The following is a 20,867-nucleotide window of genomic DNA, read 5'->3' on the forward strand; positions in this document are numbered from 1 at the left end:
TAATGTCTTACTATAGATCAGAATGTCATCAAAATAAACAACAACAAATCTGCCCAAATAAGCTCTCAAAACATGGTTCATTAATCTCATAAATGTACTCGGTGCATTAGACAACCCAAAAGGCATTACTAACCACTCATATAGGCCATATTTTGTTTTAAAAGCTGTTTTCCACTCATCCCCAGGTTTCATACGAATTTGATGATATCCACTCATAAGATCAATTTTAGTAAAATACCTTGCACCATGTAACTCGTCCAACATGTCGTCAAGTCGTGGAATGGGATGTCGATACTTCACCGTGATCTTATTTACAGCCCTACAATCGACACACATCCTCCACGTGCCATCTTTCTTTGGTACCAGCAAAACAGGAACGGCACAAGGGCTTAAGCTCTCTCTAATCAAGCCTTTCTCCAACAGCTCCTCCACTTGTCGTTGCATCTCCTTGGTCTCCATTGGGTTACTTCGATATGCTGGTCTATTTGGAATCGTCGAACCAGGTATGAAGTCGATTTGGTGTTCAACTCCCCTTAATGGCGGTAAACCACTAGGCAGCTCCTCTGGAAACACATCTTGAAAATCCTGCAACATAGACACAAAACTAGAAGGCAAATGGTCAAGTGAAACATCAACATTAGTAAACAAAGTTTCTTTATATCTAATGAGCAATAACGGCTGCTCGTTAGATATTGCAAATTTAAGCTCTCTTGGTTCCGCATAAAAAGTTTGTTTCACCTTTCCTTGGTTTTCTCTCACCAATGGGCCATTTATTTGATTATTTTCTTTTCTGGCCTCCTTTCCCAATTTCTTCTCACATTCACTCTCCTTATCATGTTCTCTCGCACTTCCCTTAATTTTTAAAGTAGCACCCCTTTTGGTCGAATCTTGCTTTGCTTTTTCATGCATCTTCCGATGATCTTCATACACCTCCAACGGTGATAAGGGTACAAGAGTAACCAGCTTTCCTTCATAGGTAAATGTGTACCTATTTGAATACCCATCATGCTGCGCCTTCCTATCAAATTGCCATGGTCTTCCTAACAACATATGGCCAGCTTGCATAGGAACTACATCACACAACACTCCATCTTTATACCAGCCTATAGAGAATGGTATCTTCACTTGTTTAGTAACCTTCACCTCTCCACTATCATTAAACCATTGTAGTCTATATGGATGTGGATGTTTTAAACAAGTCAATTTCAGCTTCTCCACCATTGTCTCACTTGCAGCATTGGTGCAACTACCACTGTCAATGATGAGCATACAAACTTTACCCTCAACTAAACATCTAGTATAAAATATGTTATCTCGTTGCTCTAGACCTTCTTCTTTCACTTGCATATTCAAAGCACGCCTAGCAACTAACATATCACCACGTTCAGCAACCAACGCATTCTCAACTTCTTCTTCACACTCATCAACATCATCAAGCATATCATTCATATCATTATTATCACCATCACTATGGTCAGAATCAGAAACTAAACCCCCATCATCAGTAGCAATCATAACTCTCCTATTTGGACATTGAGATGCAATATGCCCATTTCCTAAACATTTGAAACACTTAATATTTCTACTAGGAGTAGTATTAGGAATACCTGACTGCTGCTTATTTGAACCTCCATTCATCCCTTTTCCACTTGTAGGTGGAGGATTGCTCCTTTGGAAGGAATTCTTGAAATCTCCACCTTTTGAGGGCAAATCATTTGAAGACCCCTTAAAGGTTGAACTACTTCCTCCCACATTCTGGAACTTCCCATATTTGGTGGAGCTCTTGTTCTTGATTTTCCTTTCAATCTTCATGGCCTTCTCAACTAACTCTTCCATGGAATTGTAATCATACATTTCCAGCTCACTTGCAATGTTGGAATTTAGACCTCCCAGAAATCTGGACATTAGCCTGTGTTCATCCTCCTCAATGTCAGCCCTGGCCATGGTCATCTCCATCTCCTTGTGGTATTCTTCAACACTCTTACCACCTTGGACCAGTCTTGCCAACCTATTATACAAATCCCTATAGTAATGAGAAGGAACAAACCTTATTCTCATTAAGTCTTTCAAGGCCTCCCACTCCGGCACGGGTCGCAATCCTTTTCCTCTTCTACTAGACTTGAGTTGATCCCACCAGAATGTAGCATATCCCCTAAATTCCACGGCTGCGATATGGGACTTCTTTTCTTCTGAGTAATTATGACACTCAAAAATTTGTTCCACCTTTCGCTCCCATTCAATGTATTCTTCCGCATTGTTATTCCCTTTAAATTCGGGTACCTTCATCTTGATGGAACTAAGGTCATTGTCAGTCACAATTTGGTAGTTTTCAGCCACCTCTTCCTGATCACCTCGACCTCCTCTTGCTGCTCTCCTAATGACCTCCTCTTCGCCTCCCCTTGGTAAGATTCGTTGTGGTAATCTCACTGGAGGTGCGGGCTGTTGTACCCTCTCCCTCATCATTAGATTCATGTTCTCTTGTAGGGTGGCCATCATTCTTGCCATCTCTTCCATCTTCTCATTACTTTGCTGCATATATGTCTCAAAATTGCTAGAAATTGAAGCAACATCTTTACCATTCCCACTAGTCATGACCACAACAGAGAAAACTCACAAGAAACAATTAGTAACTGAAAGAAAGAATTCACAAGTGTTTCGCTCTTACCTCACTATTGCCGATTCTTCGATTGCACTTCAGAACCAAGGTTCACTCACCAATCTGCCAAGTACGTTCAAAAAGGTAGGATCCTAATCCCTAGACACCTAGAAGACAACTTGACAAGTATCCGGAGGCAGCACAAGAACGTTTGCACTACACGATTGAAAACTAAGTATCGAAACAAACAAATGATACTCAGCAATGTAATGGAATTTCAACGCTAGCTCAAAAACAAAATAGAAACAAGAGGGCAATAAAATAGACAATTCTGGTCAGAATGTATCAAAACCAACTCGCTCTTGGTAAGCTGATTTATGGACCTAAATCTTCTACCCCAAACGCTGGTTTGAAGACACCCCAAGAATGCTACTATACTATGCAATTTGAAATAAAAGAACAGCAGCCCCTCAATGGTGGAAAAAAATCTGAAGCAAAATTTTCACTTAATTGTAACCCACCTAGAACTGATCCTTAATACTTAAATAGCAAGACTAAAAAGAAAATTTTTTTTGTTGGAGCAATTTTTTTTTTTTTTTTTTTTTTTTTTTTTATCCCCTTGCTTGGGTCTCAAACAACACCACACGAAATTCTTGAATGTGTATCAAAAAAAATTCACTAACAGATTCAGTTCGAAGGGAAATAATGGCTGCTAAAAGAAACCGAATTGCCAAATAACAAAATAGCAAGCAACACAATGATTTTGGATGGACAATCCAGGACCTAACAATTGGAATCGAAATTGAACAGAAACGAATTGAAGACAATGAACCCTAACGAAATTCGAAACTAAGATACCAAAAAAAAACGAAAATATAACACAGCCCTAGAAAGACAGATAGATAAAGATTTACCTGTTGTTGGCTCTGATACCAAATGACGCGGAACCCTATGGCACTTAGTCCTCAAACCCCGTCGCACCTCTGATATAGATTCCAAGAACGTGGATAAACCACCCTCTATAGCACCCTAAGCTTAGCGAAGCTAGAACACTAATAACGGAAGGATTTTGTAGAACGGATCAGAAGAACGCCACAATCGAAATTGATAAGTTGGTCTGATTCGTGATGCAATCAATGAAAGAGGCAAACTCTCACTCTCTCAAAGAAGGCCGAAATTTGCATAAAGCAAATCTGAATTAAATTTGTCAAAACAAAAAAAAGTGTCTGATATAAGAATTTAAGGCCTTATTTATAGTGTAAGGCAAAAACCTAAACCTAGTTGGAAAAGGAAAACAAATACTAAGTCAGAATTCCTATCCCAACAGGGAAACAAGCTAAAATAACAAAAATAACTGCCAAGTCTTTAAAAACCAACCACATTCTCGTATGCCTCAATAGTTCCAGCAGAAACCACAACCTCAGGGACGAAACCACAACCTGCTTATGGTTCGGGCTGATTCTCCACTATCTTCCTCCATGATGTGCTCCAAAATTAACTTCCACAAAACACAAAAGTATCTTCGGCTAACTGAATGTCGCGAGCGCGACTTTGATAATGGTAGCGAGCGCTACAAATCTTCAATTTGCTTCTGCTTCATCCATGCATACACCCAGCAACGTAATCAGCTTCGAATGACCTTCAAGTTCCTTCTCGCACTTATCCCTAGCAATTTCAGTCATCTCTCTTGTAATAAATTCTTGAATATGCAATCCAAGAGTAACGCCGTACTTCCTTGCTTTATTCCTTGTCAATGGTCCTTGTTGTAGCTCCAAGGGATCCTTGCCTTGCTTCCCATGCTGGTTCACATCAAGTTCACCCTGGATGGATATTTCTATGGACTTTGTGCTTGGCTTACCTAGGACTAGGCGTGGTAGAGATAGCATATTTGTTGTTGTCGACAGGTTTAGCAAGATGGCTCACTTCATTCCTTGCCATAAAACTGATGACGCCATCAATGTAGCTGACTTGTTCTTCAGGGAAGTGGTTCGACTTCATGGAGTGCCAAGGACAATTGTGTCAGATAGAGATGCAAAGTACCTTTCACATTTTTGGAAAGTATTGTGGGGTAAGTTGGGTACTAAACTCCTATATTCTACTACTTGTCATCCACAGACAGATGGCCAAACAGAGGTGGTGAATAGAACTCTTGGTACCTTACTCAGAGCTATAGTGGGTAAGAATTTGAACACTTGGGAAGATTGCTTGCCTTTCATTGAGTTTGCATATAACCGTAGCATACATTCTTCTACGGGGTTTTCTCCATTTGAGCTTGTTTATGGTTTTAACCCACTAACTGTACTTGATCTCGTTCCTTTACCTCTACATGAGCTTGCTAGTTTAGATGGTGCAAAAAAGGCAGAATTGGTGAAGTCCTTACATGAGAAGGCTAGGTCTAACATAGAGAAGAAGAACAAGGTGTATGCTGACAGGGCAAATAGGAGACGGAAGAAAGTGGTGTTTGTTCCTGGAGATTGGGTTTGGGTGCACTTCCGAAAGGAACGATTTCCAAATCAGAGGAAGAATAAGCTGGATGCTCGTGGTGATGGTCCATTTCAAGTTTTAGAGCGAATCAATGACAATGCTTATAAAATAGACTTGCCAGGTGAGTATGGGGTTAGTGCTACCTTTAATGTGTATGACTTGTCTCCTTTTGACCATATTCCAGATTTGAGGACAAATCTTTTCGAGGAAGGAGGGAATGATACGAACCAGCAAGCACAAGCACATGAGAATCAAGGAAGCAAGGATCCATTGGTGCTCCCTAGTGGACCAGTGACAAGAAGCAAAGCTAAGAAGCTTGAAGCAGCTATGAACTTACACATTCAAGAACAAGTAACACAAGAATTGACTGAGCTCGCCTTTGGCAAATGTCTCGTGAAGCTTGAAGACACACCTAAGCTGCTCACCTTGCTTAAGGTGTGTAATGGAGATAGCGCTGTCCAATTTATTCAGCGTTGATATGATGGGCTTGCTATATTTTTTATGATTTAACACTTGTTTTATTTTAGTCTTGTTTGGGCTTGTATTCTGGCCATATTTTATGTTTTAAGTTTTAGAGTGTTGGGCCATGTTTTGGGCTTATGTTTTAATACTTATGTGTTATTTTAGTGTGTGATTGGGCTTGGGCCTTATGTGTTTAAGTCAGGCCCAAGAAGAGTGTCTTAGGGTTTTATTTGTTTTTCTCCTTAGTATATAAGGATAAGAAACAATTGTAAGAGGGGGCTTCTAATCAAATTTTCAGAATTATTTTCATGCCTTTGGCGTGTATTGCTTTGAGTGAGAGTGAGGATTTGCTTTCATCAATTGCACCAGGAATCTTGGCTAACTTATCAACTATTCGTTGTGGCGTTTGTCGGATTCTCATCTAAATCCTTCAATCATTGGTGTTTCAGCTTCTCTAAGTGTGGGGTGCCATAGGAGGTGGGTTTATCATATCTTTGGATTCCATATCTACTTGTGCGTAGGGGTTTGAGGCTTGTGCCATAGGGTTCCGCATCACTGGGCACTTGAAACCAAAAAGGAGAATCCAAGTGTGCATGACATATCCACAGTGTGTGATTTCTCTAATGTTTTTCCTGATGATCTTTATGGGTTACCACCAGAGAGAGAGGTGGAATTTGCCATAGATGTTAAACCAGGCACCGCACCTATCTCTATTGCTCCTTATAGGATGACACCTACTAAATTAAAAGAGTTAAAAATACAACTGCAAGAATTGCTTGACAAGGGTTTTATACGACCTAGTATTTCACCTTGGGGCACACCTGTGTTGTTTGTAAAAAAGAAGAATGGGACACTAAGGTTGTGTATAGATTACAGGCAACTAAATAAGGTGACAATTAAAAATAAATACCCTTTGCCCCGAATAGATGACTTGTTTGATCAACTAAAAGGAGCAAGTGTCTTTTCTAAAATTGATTTGAGATCGGGTTATCATCAGTTGAAGATAAAAGAAACGATGTCTCTAAAACTGCTTTTAGAACCCGATATGGACACTATGAATTTCTTGTTATGCCTTTTGGGTTAACTAATGCTCCTGCAGCTTTCATGGATCTGATGAACCGCATCTTCCATCCCTACCTAGATCAGTTTATAATAGTTTTCATAGATGATATCCTAATATACTCAAAGACTAAGGAAGAACATGATCAACATTTGAGGATAGTATTACAAACTATGAGAGATAAATAACTTTATGCCAAGCTTAGTAAATGTGAGTTTTGGCTAAATGATATATTCTTTCTTGGACATGTTGTGTCAGCTGAAGGAATCAGAGTAGACCCTAAAAAGATAGAAGCTATCCTTGAATGGAAACCACCTAAGAACGTAGCAGAAATTAGGAGTTTTCTGGGTTTGGTTGGATACTATAGGCGGTTTGTAAAGGGATTTTCAATCATTGCGGCCCCATTAACTAAATTATTGCATAAGAATGTTAAATATGACTAGGATGACAAATGTCACAAGAGTTTTGAAAAGCTTAAAAAGATGCTTGCAGAGGCACCTATCCTTACACAGCCAGAATCGGGTAAAGATTTTGTGATCTACAGTGATGCCTCACATAATAGATTGGGTTGTGTACTCATGTAGGAAGGGAAGGTAGTTGCTTATGCTTCAAGACAATTAAAGCCGCATGAGAAGAACTACCCTATCCATAATTTAGAGTTAGCAGCCATAGTCTTTGCATTAAAGATATGGAGGCATTACTTGTATGGAGAAAAATGTTATATCTATACAGATCATAAAAGTTTAAAATATTTACCCACACAAAAGGAGCTTAATTTGAGACGGAGAAGATGGTTAGAGTTGCTTAAGGATTATGATTGCATTATTGACTATCATCCAGGTAAGGCTAATCTGGTAGCAGATGCACTTAGCAGGAAATCCTTAACTGCTCTGAGAGCTTTGAATGCTCGTCTATCTTTAGCTAATGATGGGGCTATCATAGCAAAACTAAAGCTTAAACCCAATTTACTTCAACAAGTCCAGGAAGCACAGAAAGGGGATATCGAAACAGCTTTGTGGATAAGGCAAGTCCAAGAGGGGAAAAAGCAGAAACATGTGAATCGAGATGATGGCTATTTGTATTATGAAGGTAGAATATGTGTACAAAATGTTGATGACCTGAGGAAGAACATTCTAGAGGAAGCACACAGTAGTTCATATGCTATGCATCCTGGTAGCACTAAAATGTATCAAGATTTGAAACTGCATTATTGGTGGCCAGGTATGAAGAAAGATATAGTTGAATTTGTGGCTAAATGTCTGACTTGTCAGTAGGTGAAGGCTGAGCATCAAGTTCCATCTGGTCTTTTACACCCTATTTCCATACCAGAATGAAAGTGGGATAAGATCACTATGGATTTTGTTGTGGGATTGCCACTAACACTAAGGAAAAAAGATGTCATATGGGTGATTGTAGATAGATTGACTAAGTCAGCTCATTTCATACTAGTGAGAACTGATTACTCATTAGAGAAATATGCAGAACTATACATCAATGAAATAGTTCGGTTACATGGAGTACCTCTTTCCATTATTTCAGATAGGGACCCGAGGTTCACAGCTAGATTTTGGGAGAAATTGCATGAAGCACTGGGTACTAAGTTGAACTTTAGTACATCTTTTCATCCTCAAACAGATGGGCAATCTGAAAGGGTAATTCAAACACTGGAAGATATGCTTAGAAGTTGTGTTATTAAATTCGAAAGGAGCTGGGAGAGATACCTTCCATTGATTGAATTTGCATACAACAACAGTTATTAAGCAAGTATCAAAATGGCACCTTATGAAGCATTGTATGGAAGGAAATGTAGAACTCCATTGTGCTGAACAGAACTCAGTGAGGCTAAATTGATAGGTCCAGATTTGGTGAGGGAAACAGAAGAGAAAGTTAGAACTATCAAGAAAAGATTGAAAGCAGCTTCAGATAGACAGAAGCCCTATGCGGATTTGAAGAGAAAAGATATAGTATATGAAGTTGGAGATAAAGTGTTTCTTAAAGTCTCTCCATGGAAAATGGTGCTTAGATTTGGCAAAAAGGAAAAGTTAAGTCCTAGGGTTATCGGTCCATATGAGATAACTGAACATGTAGGTCCAGTAGCCTACAGATTAGCATTATCTCCAGAATTATATAAGATACATAATGTCTTCCATGTATCCATACTGAGAAGATACATATCTGATACTTCTCATGTCATTTCTTCTGAGACAATTGATATTCAACCTGATTTAACTTATGAGGAGGAACTAGTGAAGATTTTAGCACGAGAAATAAAGGAGTTGAGGAATAAGAAGATTCCACTAGCGAAGATTCTTTGGAGAAACTACAAAACAGAGGAAGTTACATGGGAAAGTGAGGAATTAATGAGACAGCAACACCCCCAGTTATTTATGATAGGTAAATTTCGAGGACAAATTTTTTTTTTCTAAAAGGAGGGGAGAGTTGTCACATTCCAAAACCTATAGATAGAAATAGAGCAATTATTAGATTTAAATTGTACCATTCTTAAGTTAGAGTAATTAGCTTCAGGGGAGGTGCTAGCTTATCCATAGCCGTTTAACACACAATTTGCTTATAGGTAGAGCACTAAAAGTTGTGTTTAAAGGTCCAAGTTGCATTTCATATAGAGTTATACATCTAAAGACAGAGTTAAAATAAGAACGACCAGTAATAGTATGTTAATATCTTTAAGCTGTAATGACTGAATCATAGAAAGCTCAAATGAGAAAACAGACATAGAGTGATTATATTAGTGCAAGTTGTTTTATTTTTTGAAGTGTTCTCTTATTATAACCCATTTAATATACTATCTTTCCTACTTTCTAATTTGTTGGTCGGATATGTAAATAAATTCGAATTTATACCTAATTTAATTAAATTAATTAAATATTCTGAAATTTAAAAATTAAAACTGAACCAATTGAAAAAATAAAAAATTAATAAATAATTGAACTAATTATTTTGCTGATTAGAAAAAAAATAATTATTCGTAATTTCAATTGAAAATCAAAATTAATCTTTTAATTTTAAATTGGGAATACAAAATTTAAATTTGACATCATAATTTAAAATTGAGACCATCATTATATTTAAGTTAAAAATTTTGAAACACTAAATCTGAAATTAAAATATTTATTATTAAAATAAGCTATATTATAACCATGAAATATATATATATATACTTTACTTGATAATGTAGTTTTATAAATTATTGTTTTAAATATTATATTTTAATTTTTTAAATTATTTTATTAGTCTTAGTAATACAATTGTATTGACCAAGGGAGTGATAAGGATGTGTTCACCCCTTGGAGTAATAAGGCTGACTATAGGACTTGAGCCTGGAGAGATAAGGTTGGTAATTGATTCTGAACCACTTTCCGATCCAACATCTTTTCGGGGCATTGTCGGGTCCTTGCAATACCTCACTTTAACCAGACCTGACTTGTCTTTTAGTGTAAATTTTGTGTCCCAATTCATGCATTCACCTACTCATGCTCATCTGAAATATGTTCATCGCATCTTGCGTTATTTAAAGGGCACGATACATTATGGTCTCAATCTTCGTTCCGATACTACACTTGCTCTTTCTGCCTTTTCTGATGCAGATTGGGCAGGCTGTCCGACGACGCGACGGTCAACTACAGGCTATTGCACGTTCCTAGGCTCGAATATCATTTCCTGGTGTGCGAAGAAGCAGTCCACAGTTGCTTGGTTCAGTACAGAGGCTGAGTACCGTGCCATGGCTCATACAACAGCTGAGCTTACATGGCTTGGATATATTCTATCTGATCTTCGGATTTTTCCTCCACACCCACCGAAACTTTTTGCAGACAATGTCAGTGCTCTATTCCTCACAGTCAATCCAGTATTTCACGCTCGAAGTAAACATATTGCGTTGGATTACCACTATGTAAGAGAGCGGGTAGCTCAAGGGGCTCTTATTACTCAACATATTCCTTCCACTTGTCAACTAGCTGATGTATTCACTAAATCAGTTCCTAAGGCTCGTCTTGCGTTCTTTCGACACAAACTATGTCTCCAACCTCGGCATAGTTTGAGGGGGGATATTGACCAAGGGAGTGATAAGGATGTGTTCACCCCTTGGAGTAATAAGGCTGACTACAGGACTTGAGCCTAGAGAGATAAGGTTGGTAATTGATTCTGCTGATTTTCAGTAATTTAGAGTTCTACGAGTTATACGTTCTGTTACATATGGTAGTCTAACAATATATTGTGTCGTACTTCTAGCTATTTAGTTATTTTTGTAATCTATTTAAACAGAGTACTATGCCTCTGTTTATTATTGAGGAATACATGAATTAATTCATTTTTATAAAATCTCTTTCACCTTTTTTTCCTATTCTCTTGTTAAGTGGATCAAAAGTAAGTTTAACATTGATTATCAATGTGGACGACTGAACTTTGGTATTGCTAGTTTCTGAGTAAATTTATTATTTTCCCATTATAATTTCCTTTTGTAAACCAACATAAGTTTGATACTTAACTGGTGCACAAAGTCGTTTCCTTGTGGTTTGCATATTTGGCAATAAAGTGGTATTGGTGCTAAAGTGAAATTCCTATACCAAGAGAGAGCTTGGGTTACTGACATTACAGAAGGAAGAATGGTGTTATACAATGGCAATCAGAGGCAGGGTTTTCTATCTAAAACAAAGCGAATCGAGAAGCAGAACAAGTGCGGAATCCTAGGAGTGGGATCGGTATAAGTACCTCTTAAACTTCTTGTAATATATATATAAGACCAATGGTTTTGCATGTCTTTGTGTGGTGAGAAATCAAGGTTTTTGTGACCTACTTGATAAAATTATAGTACTTGAAGGTAATAACATAACATGTTTTCTGACGGTTTCAAATCGAGTTTGTGCCCCTTAGATAAATAGAGAAGAGAACGCTCCCATTATTCATGGGTAAATCAAGCACAAGAAGAATTCAAGAATGCCAGCGTAGAAAAGTTCTGCGAAGGGGTGAGAGGCGATTAAGAATAAAAGAGTATGGAATGGTGGATGCCAGTGACAAAGCAATCATGATGGGGAAAAAATGTGTCTACTCTTCAAAGAGTTAAAAGCAACAATTGGGGGAGGCAGAAGATAGGAGTATCATCTTGCCAATTAAAGTTTGATTTCTCCTCGGGGCGGTACCTATGGAAATTGTCAAAGGAGCTACAAATGCATCAAGTGTCAATGGAAAACCGCAGTTGTGATGAAGCTAAGAAATCACACGATGAATAATAAAGTACAAATGGAAGGTAATTAGAGGAAAACACAAGATATGACCTCGGAGCCAAACAACAGGAGTGCGGTGTCCTAAGTTATAATCTTAGGTGGAGTCCTAAAGGTAACTCGGAGTTATCAAATGGTAATGTGAAGGACCCCTCAACCTCTAATCTTGTACAATGTTTCCTAAATTTCTTGACACGTTTCATTACATAAATCATTCTTGGATATTTGACAGCTTTTAGTCAAGTTCCCCGTGTGAGGGACTCGAGAAAATTTGAACTAACCGATATTGACCATATTCACTATGTAGCTATTTATAAGCAAGGAAATGGCGTATAACATGGATTTGTTAGAATTCAGTTGGGTTTCGGTCAGGTGTTGAATAAGGCATAGAACCTATGAGACCAACGAAGACGAAAAGAAAGGCGCCAACAGAGAAGAACGTCAAAGAGGACTAAATAACATACGTGTAACTCGAGACAATGGCTATGGTGTTGCCATTGGCAGAACAAAGGGAGTCTCTCTTATCAATTCATTATTGTTGAGTTAAAATAGTGTTGCTATTTGTTTTTGGATAACGTGCTTGAGTAATTATTGTCTTAGGAGACTAATGATATTTCTTATGAGACTATTACAGATATAAAGAAGGAAGACTGACATTACTAAGGAGATTAATGATATTACTCATGAGACTATTACAGATATAAAGAAGGAAGACTATCAACACTTAAAGAATATGCACAGTGGGACGTGTGAAAGAGGAAACAGGGTAAATCAACATCAAATCCAGCGGGACAGATCGGTCATGGCGCCGTGCGGGTGGATGAGAGGAGAACATCATGAAATGGAGATTTCACACACATAGTCGTCACTCAAACACTAACAGTCAACAGAGTTCATTGCATAATTTCACACAAGGATTGAAGTACCAACCTCCAAACATATTTGCGGAAGATGTGACACCAAAGGACAGATCATCCAAGACCAAGTGTTCGATCAAATATAAATTGTTGGTGCAAGCAACATACAAGAGAACCTATGACAGCAACTCCATGTGTTATAAAAAAATCAAGTGTCCAAGCAGAAGATTGAAGACCTTCGTCAAGCTCAGTCAACGAGGACGTCGACCGTTTAAGTGGGGGAGAGTGTTAGGGTCTTAGAATCTCAGGGACCAAAACTGTAATTTTCCAACAGTAGAGATTTGGGAAAATAATATTGGGATAAATTAGTATAAAATATTAGTAAGCAAAGAGCCGTGTCAGATATCTGAAATTCTCATTAGATTATTTATTTAGGGGCATGTGTCATCTGAGACATATTGATGTCTCCTCCTGCCACAAGCCAAGTTGTTCTTAAGGCTCTTTAGGGGGAGTGACTAGTTGGCCACCAGCTGGGGCTGGGCCCAGTTGGCTACCGTAGGCCTACGGAGATCCTGAGTTGTGCCTTCACACCTTGTAGACCGTCCCCCCTGTCTACAAGGGAGGTGAGAATTATTGTAACGATGGTATTGATGATAATGTGTAATTACTATTTTGCCCTTGGAATAAAATAAGTAGCCTGTTCATGAATTCTCATGTTCAGTTCTCATATCTTGTGCCTACTGTGAGGTTTCTGATTGTATGATGCCTATTGGCTTCATAGTTCGCTTAGATAAGCTTGACTAATCAAGGTATTCATATTCACAGGATGATTGGCTGATTCTGAAGGCTGACTTGGCTTGAAGGTGTTCAAGTCAAGTGCCGCACGGACTTGAGGAACAATTGGTACTCACTCTCACCAGACTATTCCCTTAAAGTGGGAGGTCAAGGGTTCGAGTAGTGGGGGAGGCGACCTAATTTCCAAAGGGAAATTTGGGCCAAATCCACTTGGGGAAGGATGCGATGCAAGAACCCAAGGGGACAAATCCTGCCAGGAACCCGTGAGGGTGAATGGATGTTAAAAAGCTGTTCACGACGCCAGTGGAAAGCCCGAGGTGGCACGAGGTGGCACGAGGCCAAGCGAGGGATAGCCCTGGGCCGTGAACGGTAACAGTGCCGGTGAAAGGGCCGGGCTATTACATGATAAGGATGTGTTCACCCCTTGGAGTAATAAGGCTGACTACAGGACTTGAGCCTGGAGAGATAAGGTTGGTAATTGATTCTGCTGATTTTCAGTAATTTAGAGTTCTACGAGTTATACGTTCTGTTACATATGGTAGTCTAACAATATATTGTGCCGTACTTCTAGCTATTTAGTTATTTTTGTAATCTATTTAAACAGAGTACTATGCCTCTGTTTATTATTGAGGAATAAATGAATAGAGCTCGGGAGATGGGAGAGGGACACCCGTGACATAAAAAGGCGCCTTTTATGTCACGGGGGTCCCTCTCCCATCTCCCGAGCCCACACGACCCAGAGCGGCGCCTTTTATGTCACGGGGGTCCCTCTCCCATCTCCCGAGCCCACACGACCCAGAGCCTGAAGTCCGACCCTCCCGTGATCCATCCCATTGGCCTCACAACCGCCGGGCAGGATTTGTCCCAAGACCTCACCCTCGTAACGCCGGACTCTCTACGCCGGACTCTGTTTAAATAGATTACAAAAATAACTAAATAGCTAGAAGTACGGCACAATATATTGTTAGACTACCATATGTAACAGAACGTATAACTCGTAGAACTCTAAATTACTGAAAATCAGCAGAATCAATTACCAACCTTATCTCTCCAGGCTCAAGTCCTGTAGTCAGCCTTATTACTCCAAGGGGTGAATACATCCTTATCACTCCCTTGGTCAATAAATTGAACCTATGAAAAAACTTATTTAATAAAAAGTATTCGATAAGTAATTAATTTATAATTAGTACTAAATTATTATTTATTAGAAAATATTAATACGATAAATATTAAATTATTTCATTATTATTTATTAAAAAATATTAATATGATAATATTGAATTAAGTCAAATTTTAAGTTAAAATCAAATAAAAATCGAGAATTAAAATTTTTTTATACATGTTGAAAAAATTGAATCTAAATATTGAAATGGTCAATTCGAGCAAAATAAAAATTTGTCAATAAGTATCTGATAATCAACATTTAACATAATCTCATCAAAATAAAATGCCAATGTTATGAATTAAGACGCTAATAAATGGATCAAAAAATAGTTTTATTTTTATGAAAAGTACGTAATATATATTTTAGATAATAGTTTTAGTTTTTCATTGATTTTTCGCCTTAAATTTTATTAAGAGTTTTTCTATAAATTAATTTAATATTGATAGCAGAATTTTTAATATTTTCTTAATGGTTATGTTATCTATTTCTAATAACATTTTATTTTCTATATAATGATAAAATAAATCAAGATGAAAAAATCAATAAATTAAAACTTTTATATTTTTATCAATGAAATAGTTATAAGTTGATTACTTTTAATTTTTATATATTAAAAGTTGGTTAAGGGCATTATATATATATATTTTTTACCATTGATTTTATATATTTAATGGAATTTAAACATTATTTTTATAACCCATTGTTTATATATTTTAAATATGATTTGTATTATAAATATTAGGGTGATTATATTAGTGCAAATATCTTTATTTTTTTTAAATTGTTCTCTTGTTATAATCTATTTAATAAATAATATTTTTTATTTTTAATTTGTTGGTCGGGTAATTAAATAAATTAAAATTTACACCTAATTCAATTAAATTAATTGAATATTCTGAAATTTAAAGTATTAAAACTAAACCAATTGAAAAAATAAAAAATTAATAAATAATTTAACTAATTATTTTGTTGATTAGAAAAAAAATTAACTATCCGTAATTTCAATTTAAAATCAAAATTAATCTATTAATTTTAAATTGGGAATATAAAATTTAAAATTGATATCATAATTTAAAATTGATACCATCATTATATTTAAGTTAAAAATTTTGAAACACTAAATCTAAAATTAAAATATTTATTATTAAAATAAGCTATATTGTAACCATGAAATATATATATATATATATACTTTCCATGCAGTCTTATAAATTATTATTTTAAATATTATATTTTAATTTATTAAATTATTTTATTAGTCTTAGTAATACAATTCAAACTATAGAAATATTTATTTAATAATATTTTATTTAATAAAAAGTATTCGATAAGTAATTAATTTATAATTGAGTACTAAATTATTATTTATTAGAAAATATTAATATGATAAATATGGAATTATTTAATTGTTTTTTATATTTAATAGGGGATTTACATATATAAGAGAGGATGATGGTCTTAATATGATTGGACGTCAAATTTAAAAAAATATATATATTAAAATCAAATAAAAATTGAGAATTAAAATTTTTTTATTTATGTTGAAAAAATTGAATCCAAATATTGAAATAGTCAATTCGAGCAAAATAAAAATTTGTCAATAAGTATCTGATAATCAACATTTAACAAAATCTCATCAAAATAAAATGCCAATATTATGAATTAAAATGCTAATAATTGGACTGAAAAAATAATTTTATTTCTATAAAAAGTGCATAAGATTTTTTTTATTGATTTTTCACCTTAAATTTTATTAACAGTTTTTTTATAAATTAATTTAATATTGAAATCTGTATTTTTAATATTTTTTGGTTATGTCATCTATTTCTAATAACATTTTATTTGTTATACAATGATAAAATGAATCAAGAAGAGAAAATTAATAAATTAAGGCTTTTATATATTTTTATCAATTAATAATTTTTATGTCTTAAACGTTAGTTAAGGGCATTATATTTTCTTTTTGCCATTGATTTTATTTATTTAATTGAATTTAAACATTAATTTTATAACCCATTATATATATATTTTAAATATGATTTGTATTATAATTATTAGGGTGATTATAGTTTAAATATCTTTATTTTTTCAAAGTGTTCTCTTGTTTTTTTTTTTTTTTTTTTTGAAATAGGGGTTGGGGGAGTCGAACCTTAGACCTCTCAAGGCTACAAGGATGCACTTTCCACCAGGATAAGCCTCGGAGTGCAAATGTTCTCTTGTTATAATCCATTTAATACACTATCTTTCATATTTTTTAATTTGTTGGTCGGATACTTAAATAAATTCGAATTTACACCTAATTCAATTAAATTAATTGAATATTCTGAAACTTAAAGTATTAAATCTGAACCAATTGAAAAAATAAAAAATTAATAAATAATTTAACTAATTATTTTGTTGATTAGAAAAAATTTAACTATCCGTAATTTCAATTTAAAATCAAAATTAATCTTTTAATTTTGAATTAGAATATAAAATTTAAATTTGATATCATAATTTAAAATTGAGACCTAAGTTAAAAATTTTGAAACACTAAATTTAAAATTAAAATATTTATTATTAAAATAAGCTATATTGTAACCATGAAATATATATATATATATATATATATATATATACTTTCCTTGATAATACAGTCTTATAAATTATTATTTTAAATATTATATTTTAATTTGTTAAATTATTTATTAGTCTTAGTAATACAATTGAACCTATGGAAATATTTATTTAATAATATTTCATTTAAAAAAAAAGTATTCGATTAGGGGTTTAAATGTTTAATTTTTAATTCATAAACAGAAAGTTAACAGTATTACTGTTTTTGGATTAAATAGCTATTTTTAAAAATTTATGAATTTAAATAACTATTATATATTAGCTTAAAAGGTCAGATGAATTATTTTATTTGATTGGAAATTAAATGACTTTTCATAAAATTTTCAATGGTGTATAGAAAATATCACTATACAAGACTAAATTTTCAATGGTGTATAGAGGAGATTACTATAGAAGACTAAATTTTTAAGTAGAAATTTAAGAGCTGGCAACTTTATTTTTTAATTCCCTCTTAATCAATAAATTAAAGTCACAGTTTCTTTTTAGAAAAAACTTGAGAATCAAATGGATCCATGATATGAATTAATAGAGATATATATGTAATTTCACAAGTTAAATTTATACTTTTATGCATAGTTTTTCAAGTCAATGTACAATTTAAAATTCTCTCTTATCTATTAGACATTATTTATCTAGTGAATATGAGATTTTTTTTTTTTGAAATAGGAATATGAGTTAATTATATAAAATATAGTGGACAGAAGATAAATTAATTTTAATTCAATTGAGTTACATACGATTGATATAAGTTAATTTTAATTAAATTAAATTAAAGTTACAATAAAACTAAATAACTCAATTAACTTATTTTATAATTGATATATTATGAATTAATCTTAATTTAAATTGATTCAAATATAATGAATATAATATAAATTCAATTTATTCATTTTACTTACGTATAATATAATATTTTCTTAATACTTATGTGATCTATTTCTAATAATATTTTATTTTCTGCCTAATGATAAAAAGAATCAAGAAGAGATCATCAGTAAATTAAGATTTTTATATTCTTATCAATGAAGTAGTTGTGACTACTTTTAAACTTTTATGTCTTAAAAGTTGATTAAAAGCTTATATTTATATTTTTTATGTCATTGACTTTATATATTTAATGAAATTTACACACTATATTTAAGTATGAAAAAAATTTATAATTTAGGATTTTTTATTTTATAGAAAATATTTTTTAATATTTGAATATTTAAAAATTTAATGAAAAATATTTTTTAAAATTAAATTATTTTAAAGAAATTGATTTTTCTTAACGGGTTCAAATTTTAAAAATCTTAATAAGTTTTTATATATAAATTTATTAATATATCTTATTTTTAATATTTAAATTAACTAATAAAAAATAAATTATCTTATTAAAAATATTTTTAAAATATAAACTATTTTTTATAGATAAATAGAGATTTAATTTATTAAATGTGAAATTATTGTTGATAGTTAAATAAAAAAATAAAAAAAATTTAAAATTAATAAAAAAATTATTATAAAACACATTTTATCTTTATTTTAAAATATTTTCCAAGATAATTGATTACTTTTAAAATAATTGTTATTTTTATCATAATTTCCACTACCACATATATCAATTTTATAGTTTTAAATATTTTTTTTCCAAAAAAAATGTTCATGCAGTTTATCTAAATTTTTATTATTAAAATAATAAAAAATATTTATTATGCCTACCTATGTACATCAAAAAAATTATTATTTTTGTCTTGTGATGCTCCAAAATTACTTTTATTATCATATAATTTGTGACAAATAATATTGTCATATGAATAAATATATGACAAATAAACTTTTCGTTTACCTGTGTCCACAAGAAGTGGTACTAGGTTCAAAGCAAATCTCCAAACAAATCTGCCAAACATCAAGATCATTAAAAACAATGAAAACCCAGATTGCCTGAATCAATTAATATGAAATCTAGAAATCAGTACGAGAGATCGAGCGACTTACTGCACAAGAAAGCTCTTCTCTGAGCTTATCCATGCAAGGAAAGACTGAATTCGAGCAAGAAACACCAGAATCATCTTTCTTCAATTCATCTCCTTCTGTTTTACGTTCTTCCTTAGCCACAATTTCTGTTTTTTCCTTCTGATGATTCTCTGCCCATCAATATAATAAAAAAGAAATCAATTTTCAAGCCTCTTAGAAAATATCTCAACAGCCCAATTCTCAATGGTTACCTTGTTTTTCAGGTAATTCTTCTTCTTCAAGGCTAATAGCGGGGACAGAAATCAAAATTGGACTCTGCGTTTTCTATTAAACACAGAAACAGCTAATTTCAATTTTCAAGAAAATCATTTTGTTATCTTTGAACAAAGATGGTGAATGTGTTACCTTCTTGAACTGGCGGATGGTGGAGTTTTGAAGTGCAAATCAGAGCGTTTCTTGTGCTTAAACTGTCGATCAGGAGTGTCTTCTACTATAAGGCTGGCAATAAGGATGGATTCCTCATCCCAACCAGCCATGGCAGCCAAAGATTTAAATCTTGGACTGAACAAACCCTCAACGTTTTGGCCAGTTTCAACAGGGTCTGATTGCCTTTGCTCCGATGGACTCCGTTTCGGTTCATCGCTCACCATTGCTATCTCGGAGGAGGGATTCTTTCCGGGTTGTTGTTTCGGAAGAGTAGAAGGGAAAAATCTCCTTTGATCGAATGAGACAGCTTCAAGATACGTGGAGAGTTGGAGGATAATGGGTTTGCAACGGTCGGATTCTTTTTTAAATTGATTTTTTAAAATTTTTTGGTGATTTAGCATTTTGTACGTCTAAAGGCTATATTTCAATGAAAATTTTACCCAAAACATAATTATGTGACCGCTTTTTTAATGATTAATTGAAATAACTTTATAAGTTTATTTTAATAATATAATTTAATAGTTCTTTTTTATATTTTAAGAATTATAATAAAAAATTTTGTTAATATTACTATTATTAGTTAATTTGAATTTTATTTCAAGTTTTAATATATATTTCTAATAATAATTGGTATAATTTTTTTTATTTCTTAAAAAGTTTTATACCATTTTATTTTTAATTTTAAAATAAATTAGAATACTAAATTATTTTATTTATTTTTAAATTAGATGACATATACCAATAATAAAAAAAACAGAGTGTTGATCTTTCTCCTTCATATTAGACAAATCGTGATATCTTAATTTTAGGAATCGTTGATTGATTGTAATAGTATAATCACACGAAATGATTAAGGCACAAATTGTATATATATATATACTTACACTCTGCAGAAGAAATATGCAAAAAGAAAATCTTCCATCTCTTCCTTTCTTATCTCTTTTTTTATGGTATTAGAGCAGGTTTTGTAATTATTTTTATGGTGGAAAAGGATGAGAAGGAAATTTCAAGTAGTTATCAAAGCAAACCACTTGAAACTACATCCCTTTTTATTTGCATCTTTCTGATCACTATGATCTGATTTTCGTGATCAATCCTCTAATTCTCTAAGTAAGAGCAGAGAAAATTTTTCTATGAATACTCTTCATTTCAAAAACAAGGTAGGATTTGTAGACGAAATTATTGAAAAATCAAATGTCTTTTCTTCTTTATC

The 20,867-nt window shown here is 33.4% G+C and overlaps 1 protein-coding gene across 2 annotated transcripts; it reads right to left on the reverse strand.

The window, feature by feature from the left end:
• Window positions 1-18,932: 18,932 nt before the first annotated feature.
• LOC122721818 lies at window positions 18,933-19,936 on the reverse strand. 2 transcript variants are annotated; one of them, XR_006348591.1, is made up of 4 exons: window positions 19,634-19,936; window positions 19,480-19,552; window positions 19,250-19,398; window positions 18,933-19,150 (listed from the first exon to the last, which is right to left on the reverse strand). XR_006348591.1 is itself a non-coding variant. In XM_043950758.1 (4 exons), exons 1-4 carry the CDS (start codon window positions 19,876-19,878, stop codon window positions 19,097-19,099), a joined length of 417 nt encoding a protein of 138 aa, XP_043806693.1. In that variant the 5' UTR covers window positions 19,879-19,936; the 3' UTR covers window positions 18,948-19,096. The 2 variants fall into 2 exon arrangements, 1 of the variants encoding a protein (XP_043806693.1); XM_043950758.1 differs by lacking the exon at window positions 19,480-19,552 and having other exon boundaries at window positions 18,948-19,150; window positions 19,250-19,358; window positions 19,390-19,398.
• Between the last annotated feature and the right edge of the window lie 931 nt (window positions 19,937-20,867).

The sequence above is a fragment of the Manihot esculenta genome, chromosome 1 (genome assembly GCF_001659605.2).
Source record: "Manihot esculenta cultivar AM560-2 chromosome 1, M.esculenta_v8, whole genome shotgun sequence".
Classification (NCBI taxonomy): domain Eukaryota; kingdom Viridiplantae; phylum Streptophyta; class Magnoliopsida; order Malpighiales; family Euphorbiaceae; genus Manihot; species Manihot esculenta.